Source organism: Eptatretus burgeri, chromosome 8 (assembly GCF_056783735.1).
Source record: "Eptatretus burgeri isolate ZD-2024b chromosome 8, Ebu_testis_v1, whole genome shotgun sequence".
In the NCBI taxonomy this organism is placed as follows: domain Eukaryota; kingdom Metazoa; phylum Chordata; class Myxini; order Myxiniformes; family Myxinidae; genus Eptatretus; species Eptatretus burgeri.
Window position 1 is genome coordinate 47,603,086 of NC_140968.1, and position 18,590 is coordinate 47,621,675.

At 41.5% G+C, this 18,590-nt stretch overlaps 1 protein-coding gene across 2 annotated transcripts in view; it reads right to left on the bottom strand.

The window, feature by feature from the left end:
• B4GALT6 (beta-1,4-galactosyltransferase 6) overlaps positions 1–18,590 on the bottom strand; it is a 110,468-nt gene that overhangs the window by 20,586 nt on the left and 71,292 nt on the right. For both annotated transcript variants that reach the window (XM_085891908.1, XM_085891909.1), the window contains exons 2-5: positions 15,117–15,212; positions 14,799–14,912; positions 9,970–10,091; positions 3,964–4,080 (exon numbers count right to left, since the gene is read on the bottom strand). In XM_085891908.1, the coding sequence (XP_085748034.1) occupies positions 3,964–4,080; positions 9,970–10,091; positions 14,799–14,912; positions 15,117–15,212 (449 nt within the window). The remainder of the gene's footprint in view (positions 1–3,963; positions 4,081–9,969; positions 10,092–14,798; positions 14,913–15,116; positions 15,213–18,590) is intronic.

The following is an 18,590-nucleotide window of genomic DNA, read 5'->3' on the forward strand; positions in this document are numbered from 1 at the left end:
GGGAAAACCAGAGATGTCAGGATAAGTCAATTTTGAAGAAACTGAAAAACAAAGTTTCAAGACTTTGGTAGACTGTTTAATAACTGTCATATCGATTTCTTTTCCAGTAAAAGGAAGAGTGATCATTGGCCAATCAAATTAAGCATGTAGCATTTGCCAAGCTTCTGTGTTATTTAATTCAAGAGCAAAGAACGAATCAATGTTGCAAACTGACATCACTGGTTATTCCCTTGTTTAATAATTGCCATGCAATTTTAACCCAGGATGTGTAGCAAATTCATGCTTGTTGGTTATTAGCGTACATTACATGACTTTGGTGATCACAGATTATTTTTTTCAACATTAAACGGTCATTGATTTTTTGTTTGATTGGTGTTCAACGCCATACTCAAGGGCATTTCGCTTATATGACGACGGATTCTCCATTTCTGACTCCGTACTACTTAATATGATGGAAAACCGGGAGGAAACCAAGGATAAACCACCCCCGCGATAGCCGAAGTCACCTCATGTGACTCCCTCATATACCTAAGCAGGTTGATTGGGCGGTGGGTACATCGAATGAGGATGGGTACTCAGACGCGCTAACCATTAAGCCACGGCGTGGGTCCCATAAAAGTCACAATAAAGGTTTGACCAGGCTTGAACCACGATATGCACCAACTGCAGAGCCCATGATATAACCAAATAGGCCATTGTAGTGCTCAGAGTTTATGCTGTGAAAGTTTTACAACCTTAAATTTTTTAGTTTCTCAACTCTGAATATTATGGTGGAACAGTTAACATGAATGAAAGGGAGATAACCAGGAGTAAAGTACTGACAACTCTGGGTTTCCACTTGTTCAGCTTTGACAACACTTGTTTTTTCATTGCACGGCTAAACTTTATACCATATACATTATGTGACACCCCCCGGTTATTTGTTAAAGTAATATTGTGAGAGGAAACCTTATGTTGCCAACTATTGGCAGGTGCAATAACCCTGAAATTTATAAAAAGTGACATCTCTGGTTTTCCCCTTGTGGTCTTCATATATATATATATATATATCCATCATAAAAAGATTATTTATAATACTGCCTACCACAAGGTGGCGATATACGATGCACATTTACAACGAGAAAATTGGAGTCTTCTCCCCACTGTGAACACCCTCAACCCTGTAGGTTTGAAAATGTTTTCTTGCCTCTCCATTTGCCAAGAGGATGCCAACAGTATGCAATATGATGGGGTTTACTATCGGTGGGGCCGATTCTATCGACGGACGTACAGCCAGACAGAAAATACAACTTTATCAGAGTAAGCCAGTACCCTCGATGTGGGGATGGTGTGGGGAAAAGAAATGGTAGTCTCATCCGCTGCATAAAAAAACCCTAAAGTTGGAGTATCATCTCAGGGATGTAATTTGTGCATCGAAGTGAGAACGCATCAGGAGACACCAAGTGTTGCACCTCCCCAGACCTTCATCAATCAGTTGTGTACAATTCCTTTTCATTGTGTACAAAATTCAATTTTTTGTATCAAGTTTTTCATGAAATGATTAAAGGAAAATGTTTTGATTATCAGTGGAAAGAAGGCTATGCAGGCACATACTTAAAAAGTTAAATCAGATGACGATGAACACACAGTTAAACCTTGACCATGGACTGACAGGATGGCCCAGAGGTATGCACACTCACCTCAAAGCTGTCTAGCTTCGGTTTGATTCCTGACCAAGGTATAAACTGTCATCCTGCTGTTTCACAGGCAGAGTGATTTATCAATGCGCGTGCCGTTGCTCGGATGGATGTTAAACGGGAATCCCATCTGCCAGCATTCGTTGGTGGACATTAAAAATCCCAGTGCCCTTCATGAAGAGGAGGTGAGCTATCACTAGCACCATGAAAAAATTCCAAATTCCTGCCCTATAACGAAAGGGCATTAAATCAGCGGCACAGCCGTGCTCTCAGGCAATGATGCTACCCCACAGCCTCGTGCTGCATACAAACGAAGAAGAACCTTGATCGTAACCATCTCAGGAGGTAATTCCAACTCCTGCTTTTATTTTATTTTTTCCCCCGACGATGCCATACGATGTTGAAAATCCCAGAATAGAGAATCAAAAAGTCACAGTGGCAATGTCTGCAGTGCACATACAAATTCGTGCAAAGACCAGACGTCTTGCCTGGAATTTGTGTCAATTTTGAGAACATATGTTGGTTCTGGGAAGTTATGATGGCTTTGGACTTTGTTGCTTCCCATGACTGGTTCCAATCCATTTGCTTCAATGCCATTACACAAAATGCTCGCCCTGCCATCTCGAAGCTGGGCATGCATGGTAAAGATGCTGTTACTACAGGCTATCAGTCCCATCACACCAGCAGTGTCGATTACTTGTGCGACATGTAACCTGCATTGAGCAGACGGTGCATGCACACGAGGGGGGAAAAAATGGGAAAATTCCCAGATTACAATCTGCTGCTGTATGGAGTGCCAATATATACATCAAGCTGAGCCTAGCCGAGCTTTCAGCTCGTTTGTCTGTTTGCACCTCCATGAACGAGTACAAAACAAAGTGGATGCAAACGACATGAAGTGAGTTGGGTTCATGTGAAAGTCAGATTTGGGTGTAAACAAAGGCAGAAATACAAGAAATTAAATTGATTGAACACGGGGAAGTTTTGCATACAAAATACAGTTTGCCAAAAGGAAGGCAGGTGAGCTGATCTCTTTGAATGCAGCAACTGAATTCAAATGATGAGCAAATCTACTTTCACAATCATTCATTTGCCACAATGTCAAAGGGCCAAGGTGTAAACTAATAATCATCCTCATAATCATCAATGTGCCCTACCCTCGACAAAGCAATGGTGGTGCCAAAGCAGTATCTTGGCACGGGTTAGGCTGGGTGTTTTGCAATCGGTTTGATGCGGTTTGATTCCTGTAGTCCTTCCCAGTAGTCAATCATGGCAGGAATCTCAAATTTGTTCAGATTACCGATAATGCACCTACTCGTTGCAAAAGACTCGTTGGGATCTTCAGCATCCAACAACAACTACGAACGGCAGACAGGTCTGCTGGCTTAATGTCTTTCAGATGGATGGCACACACATTGCTGCATTTCCCAGCATATGAAACACGAGGGTGTCAACAGCTGGTTCAAGATTTGAAACTTCTCAGACTAGACAATGCAGAGGTGAGTGCCAATACCACTCAATGCAATCCTGCCAGAATGTAAAGACATATGAGAAAGTGGGAAATAATGCAAAAAGGAATTCTGCTCATTGCTGTATTTTCACATGTTGTTCACTTTCATAGAATGGACAACTAAGATCAGAGCGTACAGAAAGGCAAACTCCAAATAGCTCTGTACGATGTGGTAATTTCCCAGAAAGAAAGTTTCTGATGGTGAAATTTCCCAGAAAGAAAATCTATTTCCACTCCAGCCTTCTAATCCCATTTCTTATGACAGGCAAATAGCAATGTCCATCTGAGAGTTCACGTTCAAGAGCCACGAGTTGATAATTTGCCTCAACCTATGAGTAACTTCAGAAATGGCGAGTTAGGTCAACCAAACCTTACATACACAACATGTACAACATGTATATAAATTTTTATTTTATACAAAAAAACATACATGTACTGGCTTGTGGCGAAAGGTCATTGTGGTTGTGGAGGGTGGGAAGGAGCGTGGGGTGGGGGGGGGAGGCAAAACGGATAAAAAAAAGTGGAAATAATGCCTTGGGTTGGAGATAAATACAAGTGTTTACAGATGGGGTAAAGAAGGAAAGATAAAAGGACAGGGTGGATGAATCATCAACCCATGAGAACATGATATAACTTGCCAGGAAACCTGTGTATAAAATCAAAAACAGTGGAGCTTTTTGTGAGAACAACAACAAGCAAGAGACTGGAGAGCAAAGAAAGAGGGATGAACCCACGAGAGCTTGTATCAAGGCGAGAACAGGGATTTGAGGTGCTCACCTGTTCAATGAGGTAGAAGCCAAACTGCAGGTGCTGTCGTTGCAACATTGGAACAAGATGGCGAAGCAAGATGGGCAAGTGCTCATGTCGGTTACGAAACGGAATCAAAATCGCCACCTAAGAGCACAGGATGCCAAAGTCTCCGTTTAAAAAAAAAAAGGACCCCAGCAATTAAAGTCAAAACAACCAGAGGGACATCACCAATACAAGAACAAGACAAAAACCTGCTGAAGTAAAACTCTTAAAACACAGACAAATAATGCATTTCTATCAGCATTGTGTTCGCATCAAAACCTCCAAATAATGTGAATTAGGCAATTTTTCCACCACATCAACATATTAAAACTCAACACCAACTTCAACAGGCTCTTGAGAAACATATTTGCCTTATTATGGTGCCTTCTCAAAGCAAGAACTCAACATCAACCCTCCCTAACCAACCTTTTGCCCTCTCAAGTCGTGCAATTAAAACCACATGAGCTCCACGGGTCCAACTCTCACATCATATATGATATATACATATGTACAGCTCTGGAAAAAAAAAAAAAAAAAAAAAAAAAAAAAAAAAAAAGAGACCACTCCAAAAAAAAATTAAATCAGTATCTCTACATGTATGGCAGCCATTCCATTCCAGTGTCTGTTGAATTCCAACACAGGCACACCTCATTCTACTTAGTGAGGTACTGATTAGGTGATCACCTGAACCGAATCTTATTTAACAAGGAAAAGTATAAAAACCACTGCTGTGGTCATCACTATCCTCTTGCAATAGGACCAGCTGGATGGCAAAAACAGTGCTTGTAGTACCTCAAAAGTAATTGGAATCAAACAAATAACTATTGACCTTGCCAAAAAAGTTGAAAAGAAAAGTTTTGAGTGAGGAAAAGAAGGGTTCAATTCTGGCTTTACTGGCAGAGGGATACAGTGAGCATCACGTTGCTTCCATCCTTAAAATTCCAAAGAAGGCGGTTCATAAGAACAAGGGCAAGCAGCAGACATTGGGAACAACAAAGCTACAGATGGCAGAGGGCGAAAACGACTTTCCACTGACCGGGATGACCGCCAACTCATTCGAATGTCACTCAACAACCGTAGGATGACATCAAGTGACCTACAAAAAGAATGGCAAACGGCAGCTGGGGTGAAGTGCACGGCGAGGACGGTTCGAAACAAGCTCCGAGGGGCAGGGCTGAAGTCGTGCAAAGCAAGAAAAAAGCCCATCATCAATGAGAAGCAAAGAAGAGCCAGGCTGAGGTTTGCAAAAGACCATAAGGATTGGACCGTAGAGGACTGGAGTAAGGTCATCTTCTCTGATGAGTCCAATTTTCAGCTTTGCCCAACACCTGGTCATCTAATGGTTAGATGGAGACCTGGAGAGGCCTACAAGCCACAGTGTCTCGCACCCACTGTGAAATTTGGTGGAGGATCGGTGATGATCTGGGGGTGCTTCAGCAAGGCTGAAATCTGGCAGATTTGTTTTTGTGCAGGACTCATGAATCAAGCCACGTACAAGGTTGTCCTGGAAGAACACTTGCTTTCTTCTGCTCTGACAATGTTCCCCAACTCTGAGGATTGGTTTTCCAGCAGGACAATGCTCCATGCCACACAGCCAGGTCAATCAAGGTGTGGATGGAGGACCATCAGATCAAGACCCTGTCATGGCCAGCCCAATCTCCAGACCTGAACCCCATTGAAAACCTCTGGAATGTGATCAAGAGGAAGATGGATGGTCACAAGCCATCAAACAAAGCCGAGCTGCTTGAATTTTTGCCCAAGGAGTGGCATAAAGTCACCCAACAGCAATGTGAAAGACTGGTGGAGAGCATGCCAAGACACATGAAAGCTGTGATTGAAAATCAGGGTTATTCCACAAAATATTGATTTCTGAACTCTTCCTAAGTTAAAACATTAGTATTGTGTTGTTTAAAAATGAATATGAACTCGTTTTGTTTGTATTATCTGAGGTCTGAAAACACTGAATCTTTGTTGTTATTTTGACCAGTTGTCATTTTCTGCAAATAAATGCTTTAAATGACAATATTTATATTTGGGAGAAATGTTGTCAGTAGTTTATAGAATAAAACAAAAATGTTCATTTTACTCAAACACATACCTATAAATAGTAAAACCAGAAAAACTGATAATTTTTCAGTGGTCTCTTAATTTTTTCCAGAGGTGTGTGTGTGTGTGTGTGTGTGTGTGTGTGTGTGTGTGTGTGTGTGTGTGTGTGTGTGTGTGTGTGTGTGTGTGTGTGTGTGTGTGTGTGTGTGTGTGTGTGTGTGTGTGTGTGTGTGTGTGTGTGTGTGTGTGTGTGTGTGTGTGTGTGTGTGTGTGTGTGTGTGTGTGTGTCATTGTTTCAATGGGAAAAAGGGGGATAGTTTTTTTGTATTTTGTTTTACTTGGTCTAGGCTCTTGGAAGAGCTATGACACAGAAGAAATCAGAATACACCATAACAAAAGGAACAGCAGGAGAAAGGGGAAACACCAAGAGCAGGGTGGAAGGAGAAAGTGGATGGGAGGATTTGCAGTGCAGTGCTTTTAGTGTTTTACTGAAAGTGTTTCAGCAGTTTTATACCAGTTTGTGATTTTGTCAAGGTCTGGGGAAAGGGAAGAGGCTGCTGTCTGTCTGTCAGAAGGATGAGAGATGTCACGGCAGAGGGTGGAGTCATCAGCAAAAGGATAAAGAGGATTTTCCAGAGAGTAAGTGAGATCATTGATGAAGATTAGGAATAATATGGGGCACAGAAAACTGCCTTGGGGGTACTGCAGCCTTGACAGGGAGGAGGAGATAAAAGGGTTCCGTTGAGAGCAACATATTGGCTCTGAGAGTGGAGGAAGTCAGTTAGCAATGTGTGGAGTTGACCTTGGATGCCATAAGCAGAGAGGTTGGAGAGTAAGGCAGGATGCCAGACGGGATCCAATGCACGAGCTATGTCAAGAGAGACAGCGCTCATCTCATATCTGACATGGAGGGCCTCCATCCATTGTTGGGTGAGTAGAAGCAGCATGTCCAAGGTGGAGTACACCTGGTCTGAAACCAAATTGGTGATATGAAATACTTCCTTTTCTACAATAGCATCATCTCAGATCAACTGCAATGATGGATTCCATGACCTTGCTGATGACTGGAAGTAAGCCGATTGGTCTGCAATGAAGGGGATCTGGTTTTGCCTCAATAATGCAACCCAATTTCCATGTTATGCCTGGTGTTAGCTTAATGGTTAGGGTGGTGGGCTTAGGATCCTAAGCACCTGAGTTCAAATCCCCATTGGCTGTTGAATTAATACCAGGTGGGGTTGACTCTGCCTCGCATCCTTCTGAGGTTGGCAAAATGAGTGGTATACTGTGTCGGAGTGGCAACCTGTCCAGGATTGTGTCAAATAGCCAAGGAGACTGCTTTGGCAGCACCAATGCGCAACACACAGTAAGGTCTCAATGGATGGATGGATGGATGGATTTCCATATCATGGTTTCTCCCATTCCTCAAAATGCCGGTTGGGATAACTCTGGGGGCAATGATATGCCTTCAACTCCTGGGGCAATGACCCGTTCTTAATTCTGAGACATAACGGGTTATTTGCTATTATGAAGTAAACAAGTCATACAAGTTTAAAGAGTTGACTGCAGTGCCTCCACCTCAGCCATATTCTCTTGGGCAATAATATGTTATAACCAGAGTGAGGTGAACATTATGAATAACCAGGGTGAGGCAGGCGACAGCCACATTTCAGTTTTGCAGAGTAAACATATATCCATATCAAAAATTTCCACAAAGGGCAAAGCTCGTGATAAATTAATGTGTTAAAACCAGCCAGTCAGATGTCAGAAGAAGCCTGTGATGAGAAGAAGCCTATAATAACATGAGGTTGAACAATGGTGAGGTTTGTGGAGTCCATAGTGTGTGTGGAAGTCCCACCAAGATGTCTGATAATTTTGAATTACATTGCTTGAAGGAGTGGAAAACTGTTAACAGAATGCATAGACCGAGGGTCATTGTTGAGTAGAAAGTCTCAGAAAAACAACCTCAGCAAGGGAGCAACAGAGAAAATGTTTAAAGGGCAGCTCTGCAACTCATCAAGTTCTGATATGCAGGTAAAAAAAAACCCAATGACAATCATGGAAATAAAAAAGTCAAACAAAAAAATTAAAGAACAGCCAGCAAAAACGAAAAATAAAATGACAAATAATCTATTTGTAAAGTAAAAAAATGAAATATTAATATATTGTTGCGGTTTTGGAAAACCTCCAAGAGTCACATACAACACAAAGGAACCCTGGAGTTTAGATATATCCTTAATATTTTGTTTAGTAAGATTACCTCTCCCCTCATATCAGTGGACAGGGAAATGCATTGTGTTTGTGTAGCACGATTCAAACCCCTTTGTAATTCCTTTTTTATAAATCCCCTCTGTATCTCTCTTGCTCTCAAACTCTCAACCTCTCCCGCTTTCAACCTACCCGTACCTCCTTTTACAGCACATCTCTGCACACTTTGCAAAACACAACAGCACATTTTACGAAGCCCACGTTAAACCATTCATTACAAATCCAATGGGTCGGGGATGTGAAGCTCCCCAACCACAATTCAAAGCTGAAGCAATCAAACTAAAGGAACATTATTAGGTAGCACTGGGTAACATCGAGCGTAAAATGGAGCAGCCAAGCCAAGGACTGCATATGGGCGGTCAGCGCTATGCTGGGAGCTTGACCAATGGGAGCTGCATCGCAACAGGTACGCACCATTGGGAAGGCAACGCACGTGAACAGCAAGCTGCATTATATGTGCCAGTCGGTTCTTAGACCACGCCTCTCCTGAGGGCTTTATAAACCCAGGCGTCCTAGGATTGGGGCTGGTTTTTCCATCCAGGAAACATCTAGGAGTCAGGCTCAATCTGCAAGGAATGAGCAGTTGCATGAACAAGCCGCGGTGGAACCAAACGGACTGGTTCCACAGAGCGAGAGTTGACAAGCCGTGGAGTTTTTCCTGGATGCGCCGGTGACGACACACTGACTTCCACAATCTCCTCTTTCTGTCCCTATTTCTAATCATTCACTTGCAATGCACAAGAGCAATCAACAATTGCACCCTCGACCCGTTCAGGATTTGGTTATTGACTCGCATACACAATTTCCTCTTATGCATTACGAAGCATTCACCTGCATCTCTCCTCACGTGGCACATCATATCATCACGCTCTCTTCTTTCTCCCATTCCCCCCCCCCGTCACGTTGAGATCAACGTAAGCCCGCAGGCTTACGTTGGGTGAGCGAGGGGTCGCCAATAAGCCCTGCCTTATTTATTTTTCTCTGACTATCTCTCTTGCTTATCTTGTTTCCCTGAAGTAGCTGAGGCACATGTCTGTATGCACATGTTGAGGTGACTGACGAAGGGCTTATGTATTTAAGGATAAGACCTTTGTCATGTAAACTGTTTTTCCCTGTAAATACATGCACTTTGCGGAAGCTTACATAAACTTAACAAACTTCCAGATTGTCCTTTTTCCATTGGTTTGACAGAATATGTAAATAGTGGATGGGAGTTTTGCCCTGCTCTTTCACTACAGTCAGTGACGAGCTGACATCCCACCTACGGTATCGCTTGGCTGTGCGGATTGGGCAGGAGTGGGGCATTGAAAAGCATGGTTCCCAATTGGGTGGGATTAATTTGCCAGGAAGGTAATGCGGAAATGGGACGCAAGGACCCTACCTAAATTAATAATCTGAGACGGAATCCATGGTTGCTTAGCAACTCATCATGCTGTGGAGTTATCTGCGGCTTGTCAGCTTCAGAGTAAAAGGTCGGGAAGTGGGACCGAGAAGCTCATAGTGACCCAGACCCGTAACAATATGTTGAAAGGGTTGGAAAGCAGAATGAGGAGGAACAGGAATTAAGAAAGAAGATAATGCATGTCAATTCCAGGGCAAATTTACACACTTATTAGCTCAGTCTGCTGCCGAATACACTTTCAACGCACAATATTTAAAGAAAAAAAAATGGAAATTTACCTTCCAACGTGGTTTGCAGTCATTCGGCTGCCAATGTCCTCCAGGTCGAACACCCAAGTTGGACACAAGGGTCTTTACTTTAGCAAAGCTGATCAAACTCATATTCACATCGATGCGACCCTCTGGGAAGCAGAAAAAAATGGGGGTGGTGGTGGTATAGAGGGAAAAAGGAGAAGAAAGATGAAGTTTTACCAACAGCCTTTGACTGACAGCTTTCATTAACTCTCCCCAACAACTCCAATATGCATGTATTCTTCCAGCAACCCTCTACTGGTTAAACTTCCAAAAAAAGTTAAACTAAGGAAGAAATGGAGTCAGGAGAAGTATCGCAGTGGTGCCAAAAGACAAAACAAGGGAAAGTTTTCACAGAAACAGGAGACTGTCATAATGTTGGCAAAAGTGTACAAAGAATAGAGGGAGATGGAATATGACCAAGAGGAAGGAAAAGTGTGGAGTACTGTCCTTCCATCTGGGCTGGCTCCCCTGCCTCACACCTTGCTCAGTTTGATGCCATGGAAACCAAGACCTTCAAGATCATTGGAATCTCTTACACTGAAGCTAAGTCTTTGAGCCTATCACTTTCCCATTGGAGACAGGTCAGTGATCTATGTATTCTACCGCCTCCTTTCTGGTCTTGCACCCTCTGCTCTTTCCATTCTGTGGCCCTCCCCCACCCCCCAAGTTTGTGCAGTGCACACATGCTCCACCATCAACCCCCTTCTGGTAAAACGAACTAAAACCAGGATCACTACTCACCTCCACTCATTTGTTCCACTCCCCCGCCCACCCCCCCCCCCCTCATGTGTGGAACCAACTTCCACATTCTCTTCAATCTCATTCTACCCCTCGGGTTTTCAAGACAGCTGATCACAACTATCACAGATAATCTCAAATCCAAAACCATGATCTTTTCTACCCTCGTTAACCCACCCATGAATGCCTCCTTCCAAATTTCCAGCTTTTCCTTCCTGAGAGTTTCCTTCTGTAAACATATTGTCCAACCCATACATCCTTTCCTGCCCCACGACATTTATCCTCACACCCACTGTTTCTCCAAGTCTCCCTCTATGTTTTCCTTCAACTCTGCTGTTGGTGCCCACCCCTCTCTACTGTTCCTTTTGTCCCATTAAGTCCTGATCCATTCAGTATACCAGCTTTTTCACGAAAAAGCTCTGGCAAAGGCAAAGGAGTGGCAAATTTGAATGGCAAAGGAGGAAAAAGGAAGATACCAAACGAAAAGGAAAATTGTCAAAGAAAATAGGAACAAGAGCAAAGCTGATGGCATGCCATCAGAACTCCAAATACTTCCCAGGAAAGCAAAGTTGTAAAAGATGGCAAAAAGTGGCATCAGGAATGACCCAATAAATGAAATAAATTAACTATCGTATTGCCAGGAAAAATAAAAACTTCAGCAAATTGGTTGGCTTGTATAGATGTTCACATCTGAACCGAAGAATCTTGATGCTTTGAACCAAGGTACACATGTCAAAATAATATATTGCATCTGGGTCAGTGTCCCCACATCCTTTTCATTCACGTGAGAGTACATTGATGTCCACTAGTGTTTTTGTTCTGCATGCGATTCATGTACACGCAAATCAATAACTATGAGCCTTACACATCAATGTAAAGATATATATATATATATATATATATATATATATATATATATATATATATATATATATATATATATATATATATATATATATATATATATATATATATATATATATATATATATATATATATATATATATATATGACTGGCTTCGTGGTAGGAAGCAAAGAGTGACTGAGTGGGAGGATGTCTTGCTGGGAGGATGCAAGTAGTGGGGTTCCTCAGGAATCAGTACTCGGACCATTACTATTCATTATTTACATCAACGATTTAGATAATGGGGTAGAGTAAGCTTTCCAAACTTGCAGATGACACAAAGCTTGGAGGTAAAGTGGATAGCAGAGGGGGTGGTGATCAGATTCAGGAAAGTATTGATATTTGCATAGATTGGGCAAAAGATTGGTAGATGGAATTTAACCTGAGCAAGTGTAAGGTGTTGGGGATGGGAAAGAACAATGAAAGTCGAGATTACAGGATGCAAGGGGTAATTTTAGAGCATGTCACACTGGAGAAGGATCTGGGGGTGGTAATAGATATGGGAGGTAAGCAGGCAGCACAGTGCCAGGCAGCTATAGGTAAAGCAAATAGGGTTTTAGGTTGTATTCAGAGGGGGATCATTTATACATCAAAACAACTGGTGTTAACATTGTATAGAAATTTAGTGAGACCACATCTAGAATGTTGTGTGCAGTTCTGGTCGCCACAGTTCTGGAAGGACATAGATGCCATAGAGAGGGTTCAGTGTAGGGCTACGAGATCGATTCTGGGCCTAACTAGACTCAGCTATGAGGAGCGGCTGAAGGAGACAGGGCTTTATACACGAGAAAGGAGGTGGTTACGAGGAGATATGCTAGAGAGGTTTAAGATAATGAACGGAATTGATAAAATAAGAGCAGATTAATTATTCAACAGAGTAGACAGTGATAGGACCAGGAGCTACAGACTGAAAGCAAAGAAGAGGAGATTTAAGATGGTATTGAGGCAGGGAACTTTTACTCAGAGAGGAGTTAATGCATGGAATGGCCTTCCTGGAAAGGTAGTGGCAGCAGAAAAAGTAGATAAGTTTAAATTAGAATTAGATAGGTACCTGGATGTTATGGAGATAGAGGGGTATAGGGATGTTGAGAAGACTTTTAGGTAGTTTGAGCATTGATGGGTGATTGTGTGCAGAGTACTGTTGGTGGGGGTCTTGTCAAGGGGGATTGTGTGGTTGATGTGTGTTTTTAACCAAGCCCATGCCCCCTCCCCTGAGGGGAAGAAAAGAAAGAAATACAAAAACTACGAAAACAAACAAACAAACAAAACCACACAAATAATAATAATAATAATAATATTAATTTTTAAAAATTTCTTTTTATATCATTAATTAAAAACATTTTTTAGCATCTTCGTCCTTGGATCTTGTGTATATAAATGAGTATGGCGTGCGCGCAGGCATGATGGGCTGAATGGTCTCCACCTGTGTTAGATTTCCTTGTAAATAGAAAACAAAAGGAAAAAATCTGACCCTAAATGTGACATTATACGGACGTCATGCACATAAATTATGCCAACACATCACCTCCAAACTAGGATGGTGTTCATGTGGCACTCAGGTCTTTGACGACTGAGATTTATGGTCACAAAAAAATGAAAGTAGACACACCGATCCAAATTTTGCCCTTATTATTGGTTCGAATGCCTGGTGTTGGCTTAATGTGGCTAGGGTGGTGGGCTTGGGATCCAAGGATCCTGAGTTCAAATCCCACTCGGCTGTTGAATTAATACCAGGTGGGGTTGACTCTGCCTGTCATCCTTCCGAGGTCGGCAAAATGAGTGACAGCTTGCTGGTATCGTGTGTCGGAGTGGCGACCCATCCAGGATTGTGCCCAAGAGCCAGAGACTGCTTAGGCAGCATCAACGCTCTGCACAGAGTATGGTCCCAATGGTAGGATGGATTGGTTTGTCAGGACAACATACCGCCAAATCGTTTGTTTGTGACCGCTAAAAAAAAAATTGGTTCATGAAAAATGAGGTTGGGGGTTTCGATTAGGTGGCTCTTCAAGATAGGGGGTTCATTTTTTATTTAAGGAACTAAGCACAATCATAAATTTGTTGCTTTTGCCATCTTCGGTGGAGGGAAGGGTGTGGGGATTTGCTGGGACTTGAGGAGCTGGTGAACAGAGTTCACTGAAAAGGAACACAGACAATGGAGGTAACGATGTAGAGAGTTGATAAGGATGAATAGTGGTGAGCTTGTAGATATATTACAGAGGGGAGGAGTCAAGGTTATCAGCTCCTAAACAAACTTTGACATGTACTCCATCATTTTCACACACAAACCACACACTTATGCTAAACATGTTTCAATGGTATAACTAGTCTATTTTACACCCATTACCCTCTAAACGGATGAGTTAAGAGACAAGCAAATTCATTGAACAGAGATAAAAATGCTTACTGCTAAGTTTAATGTAGCAGGCCTCTAGATATCTGATATAATCAGGAAAAAAAAAAGTGAAATATTTGAACCTCCTACTTATGCGTGCATCCTTTTTCTTGTACTGTTCTCCTTCCAACTTGATTTCCCTTTTCTCACCCGGTCTCCCACCTTCACACACTTCTCAATTTACCCCCTTTATCACTGCATAGAGAGCATTTTCAATGAGTAAAATTAAATGTCAATTATATATATATATATATATATATATATATATATATATATATATATATTTTAAAAATGCTGCAATATTCTGAATAAATCTTAAATTGCCCGGTGAAGACACTTCTGAATCTTTTGATCCTCTAAGCATGGAACTGTTCATAAAACACAAAGCAATCAGCCGCAATGGTGCACAACACTTTTGACTCGGGTCAAAACATGACAGGCAAGTATGAGAAAGGGTGAGGTAGGGTATTCAGGCAAACCAAAATGGAGCAATGACATAATAATTGTGAAATTCAGTCATGAGTAAGCCAATTGCCCTTCCTCTCCTCCTCCTCCCACCCATTAAACCACATTTTTTTTCTGTCAACAAGAATACTGCCTTTTATTGAAATTATCAATCCATTACTGCAAGAATGTTTCCAGTCCTCACTTCAGAATACATTTGCACCTTTGGGACAGCATATAGATGTTGCAACCGATATAAATGGCACTTTGGAATGGGGAAAAGGGATAGACACACAACTGGAAAGTCGGAGTGAGAAATCCATGGCCTCAACCTACTCATGGCAGGCAGCCTGTCTGGACATGGTAAGTGAGGGAGATAGGTGAAGTTGTGAGGGAGGAATGTTGGAGTTGGTGTTTGGTGTTCACTTGTATCAGGTCCATCTGAGTAATCTGTAAGGTGAATAAAATGTAAAGAAGAAAACATAAATCCTAAAGTATAATCACTTTCATCATAGCTGCAAGCTAAAATTCTGGCTGGATAAAACAAAATCAAGACTCCTTTCAACATCACATCCGCAAAATTTAAAAACGTCCCCTTTTAACCCCTTTGCGGGGCGCCCGTCTCTGGGGGAAATAAAGTCATATTTAACGTACCGTTGCGTATCTGCTCATAAACCTGCGCACTGATGGTGCGTACGTTCTCTTTCAGTTTGATAGTGCTTGCTTGCATCATGAAGAGATATTGGTTGGCTGTAAGGCACAGGAATAGGAGGGAAGGTAGAGGTGCAGAGAGAGGGGTGAAAAATGGAAAGATCCAAAAATTAAGCAACGCTATTGAAACCACATCCTAAAGAAAGCATCCTGTACTGTCCTAGTGGTTGTTACCCAGTTGTGTAAAAGGCACCCGGGTAACAACCAACCACAAAAGGCAACCGATAAAAAAAATGAATGCCTCCTCCTTTGTGCATTCATTTATGTATGCATGAATCTACAATACATGTGCATTTATTGCATAATGTGCTCAAATACGCAACATCCCCAAAAATCCTCCAGTCAAAAATCGAAGACAGTACATTTTCTGTAATACAAGAACTACATAAAAATATTTAGGCCCTCAAAAAAAAGCAATTAGCAAGGATGAAACAATGGTTGACATCTGTATCTACCCAAGGCAGCTTGTAATTGTAACAGCCTCAAGTATGAATCATTCTAATTGTTAGATCTCTCAACAGGAAGGTCGCGATGCGTTGGTCACTCGAGTGAATGACAGAAAGCAAGCAAAACAAAGCTATAGTTTTGTGCAGAGCTGCCTGAAAGTAACACAGATCTGATTAAACTTGATCGCATTCATAAGTGGCAAGCCTGTAATCAAATGGTTTAATGTATAACACCTCCAATCCAAAACCACACAAAGCTCAATGGGCACTCTTTCAGAGCTATATAAATTTGCATAACACACGGTCACAAATATGAACCCAAACATAACCACGAACTTTGTATTTCCAAAAAAGGACCTTTTGGTCTCAAGGTTGTCAGAGATGCGAGTCAGTATGTATTAGTGCTCTTGGTGACGACAAATAAATGTCACAAATCCTGTCTGTTAACGCCTCAAAAATACCGGCTCACAGAAAGCACTAATATTGTTCACAGATTCACCCTTAATAAGGAAAAGGTGTTGAAGTTTCCCAACTCAATCTTGACTGAGGTGGTAAAGTGATCTCACATCTGCCAGTTTCACTCACAAATCTATCACAAAGTCAGTACGCTTCCCAGAGATGCAGTGATGGCAGAGACGCTCCGGAGCTACATTATAAGAGAGCCGATTGTCTGTGTTGCCATTTTTCTCAGAGATGGCTGAACGGGTCTTCGTCAAACTTTCAGAGGTTAATCAGTGAGTGCAGGGGAGTGCTTCGGGGGGGGGGGGATCTGTCTGTTTGGGGAGGAACTTCCACACCATTCAGGAGGAGGTCCAAAATCAAATCGCCACCATTTTGTTTGCTTCGTCGAGCCTCTTTCGCCAGACTCACACTTCCTTATATTCTCAGAGCTTTATCTGAACTGTAATTCACCATCTGGTTTCATTTTTTGTAGTCGTTAAGATGGTTCAAGTTTCAGTTGCGGCAAAAGGTGAGAAAATTGGACAAATATTGGCGTTTTTAGGGGAAAAAATAATACTTTTGAATAGCCATTTTGAATGTATCTGGTCGGACACAATGTGGGGAGGGGGAGTTATCATCAAGTTACCTTTTTATCATAATTACCTCTTGAAGAAACAAAGGTACGTTTTTGATTACAACTCGTGCAAAGAAAACTAAGGAATGCATGTTTCGTTCGGAGCGATCGTGGAAGTGGTCTATTCTACGCCGCTCAAAGAAGGTATGTTTTCATAATGCAGAGAAAAGAAAATTGTGGTCTTTAAATAAATAAAAATTTGGGTTTTCACACAAGTTTTCAAAGCTCAATCATGTGCAAGTACAGCATTATAAACAAACTGTATTTCACATGTGCATGGACATGTAATTCACATATACCATGTGAAATAAACATGAGAAGGAAAATTCTCAGATTTTTTTTCTTTCGTTCTTATTGTAGAAGTTACGTACACGTGTAGATTAAACAAGTTTATTTTAAATCTTTAATTGAAAATAATGTCCTTTTGTACGCTGTACACCAACGAAAAGAGCAATTTCGGTTTTTGCCGGACAGAAGGGTGTTTTGCCCATATACACCACCCACAGCACTTTTTCCCAGATACTGTATGTACTTTTCCATTTAAGCTGTATTCTTTCAAGTCATCACAATAAAATGTTTCATTCTTTAGACATAGTCACAAAAAAAGTTGCAAGTCTTAGGTACTCTTTGATCCCAGAGTCACACAAGCATAAAGCTCCTGTGTGAAATAGGATGACATCGACATGTCGTCACACGTCTTAAGCATAATAAAAGTAAAGTATTATTTCAATTAGTCAATCGCATTTCATTAGTTACTTTAGCCGAGATAGCTGAGACTCTTAAAGGAGTACACATTCGGCTTTGAGATACCTTGCCAGGGGTGCAATCCCAATGATCATTTTTGACACACCCCGTATCCACCATTCACTTACCAAGATCAACACTTCAAATGAAGAGTAACAAACAACACAGATTAGACATTCTGCCAGGTAGGTTATTGTAATTCATGCAGAAATGTATTAACGATATAAACAATTGTTTTGTCATTTCATGTTTTGTAGCCCATTTCAGCATTATTGATACACACACACAAAATAAATAAATAAATATATGGATGAACTGAAGCATAGGAAGACTGGAAGGGCACTCGGTAGAGCACATACCTCCACCACGTAATGCCTGATCCACAAGAACATATCGGGCCCAATACATGTTTTAAATATCATGCAATGCATGTAGTACTATATCATTTTTGGCCCTTTCTATCAATGGTGAAGAATCACTTTAAAAATTAAATAATTCTCGTATCCAGATCCGGATTTGGATCTTCGCCAAAATCTAATCAATTTGTCGAGGTAACACACCCAACGTGTCCACCAAGTTTTGTCCGAATCAGTCCACAACTTTTTGAGATATCCTGCTACATATCGGTTTTGCCCTATCTGTCAATGGTGAAGAATCACTTTAAAAATTCTAGTAGTCGGATCCGGATCCGGATATTCACCAAAATCTAATCAGTTCGTTCTTGTCACACACCCAATCTGTTCACAAAATTTTATCCGAATCCGTCTACAACTTTTTGAGATACCCTGGACACAAACAAACAGACAGACAGACAGAAAGGGGTGAAAACAACCTCCTTCACCTTCGGTGGTGGAGGTAATAAAAATAATGCACTTTCAAAAAACGTTTTAACAATACAAGGAAATTGGAAGCAAGAGGCCGTCTGGCCTACAATGCCTGTGCTCGAACACGGTGGGGGCATGCAAAGGGACAAGACCACAGTTTTCTTTTATATTATTTTTGTTTCAGGAGACTAGGGGGTGGGGGGGAGGGGGTGGTGTGGGGGAGGTGAGGTGAGTGAAAAGGGGATTGTTGAGTAAGGAATGAACAAACACAAAGAACACATTAATTTCAAATTTTGTCGAGTTTTTCTCATGATTTCGGGTTTGTTTT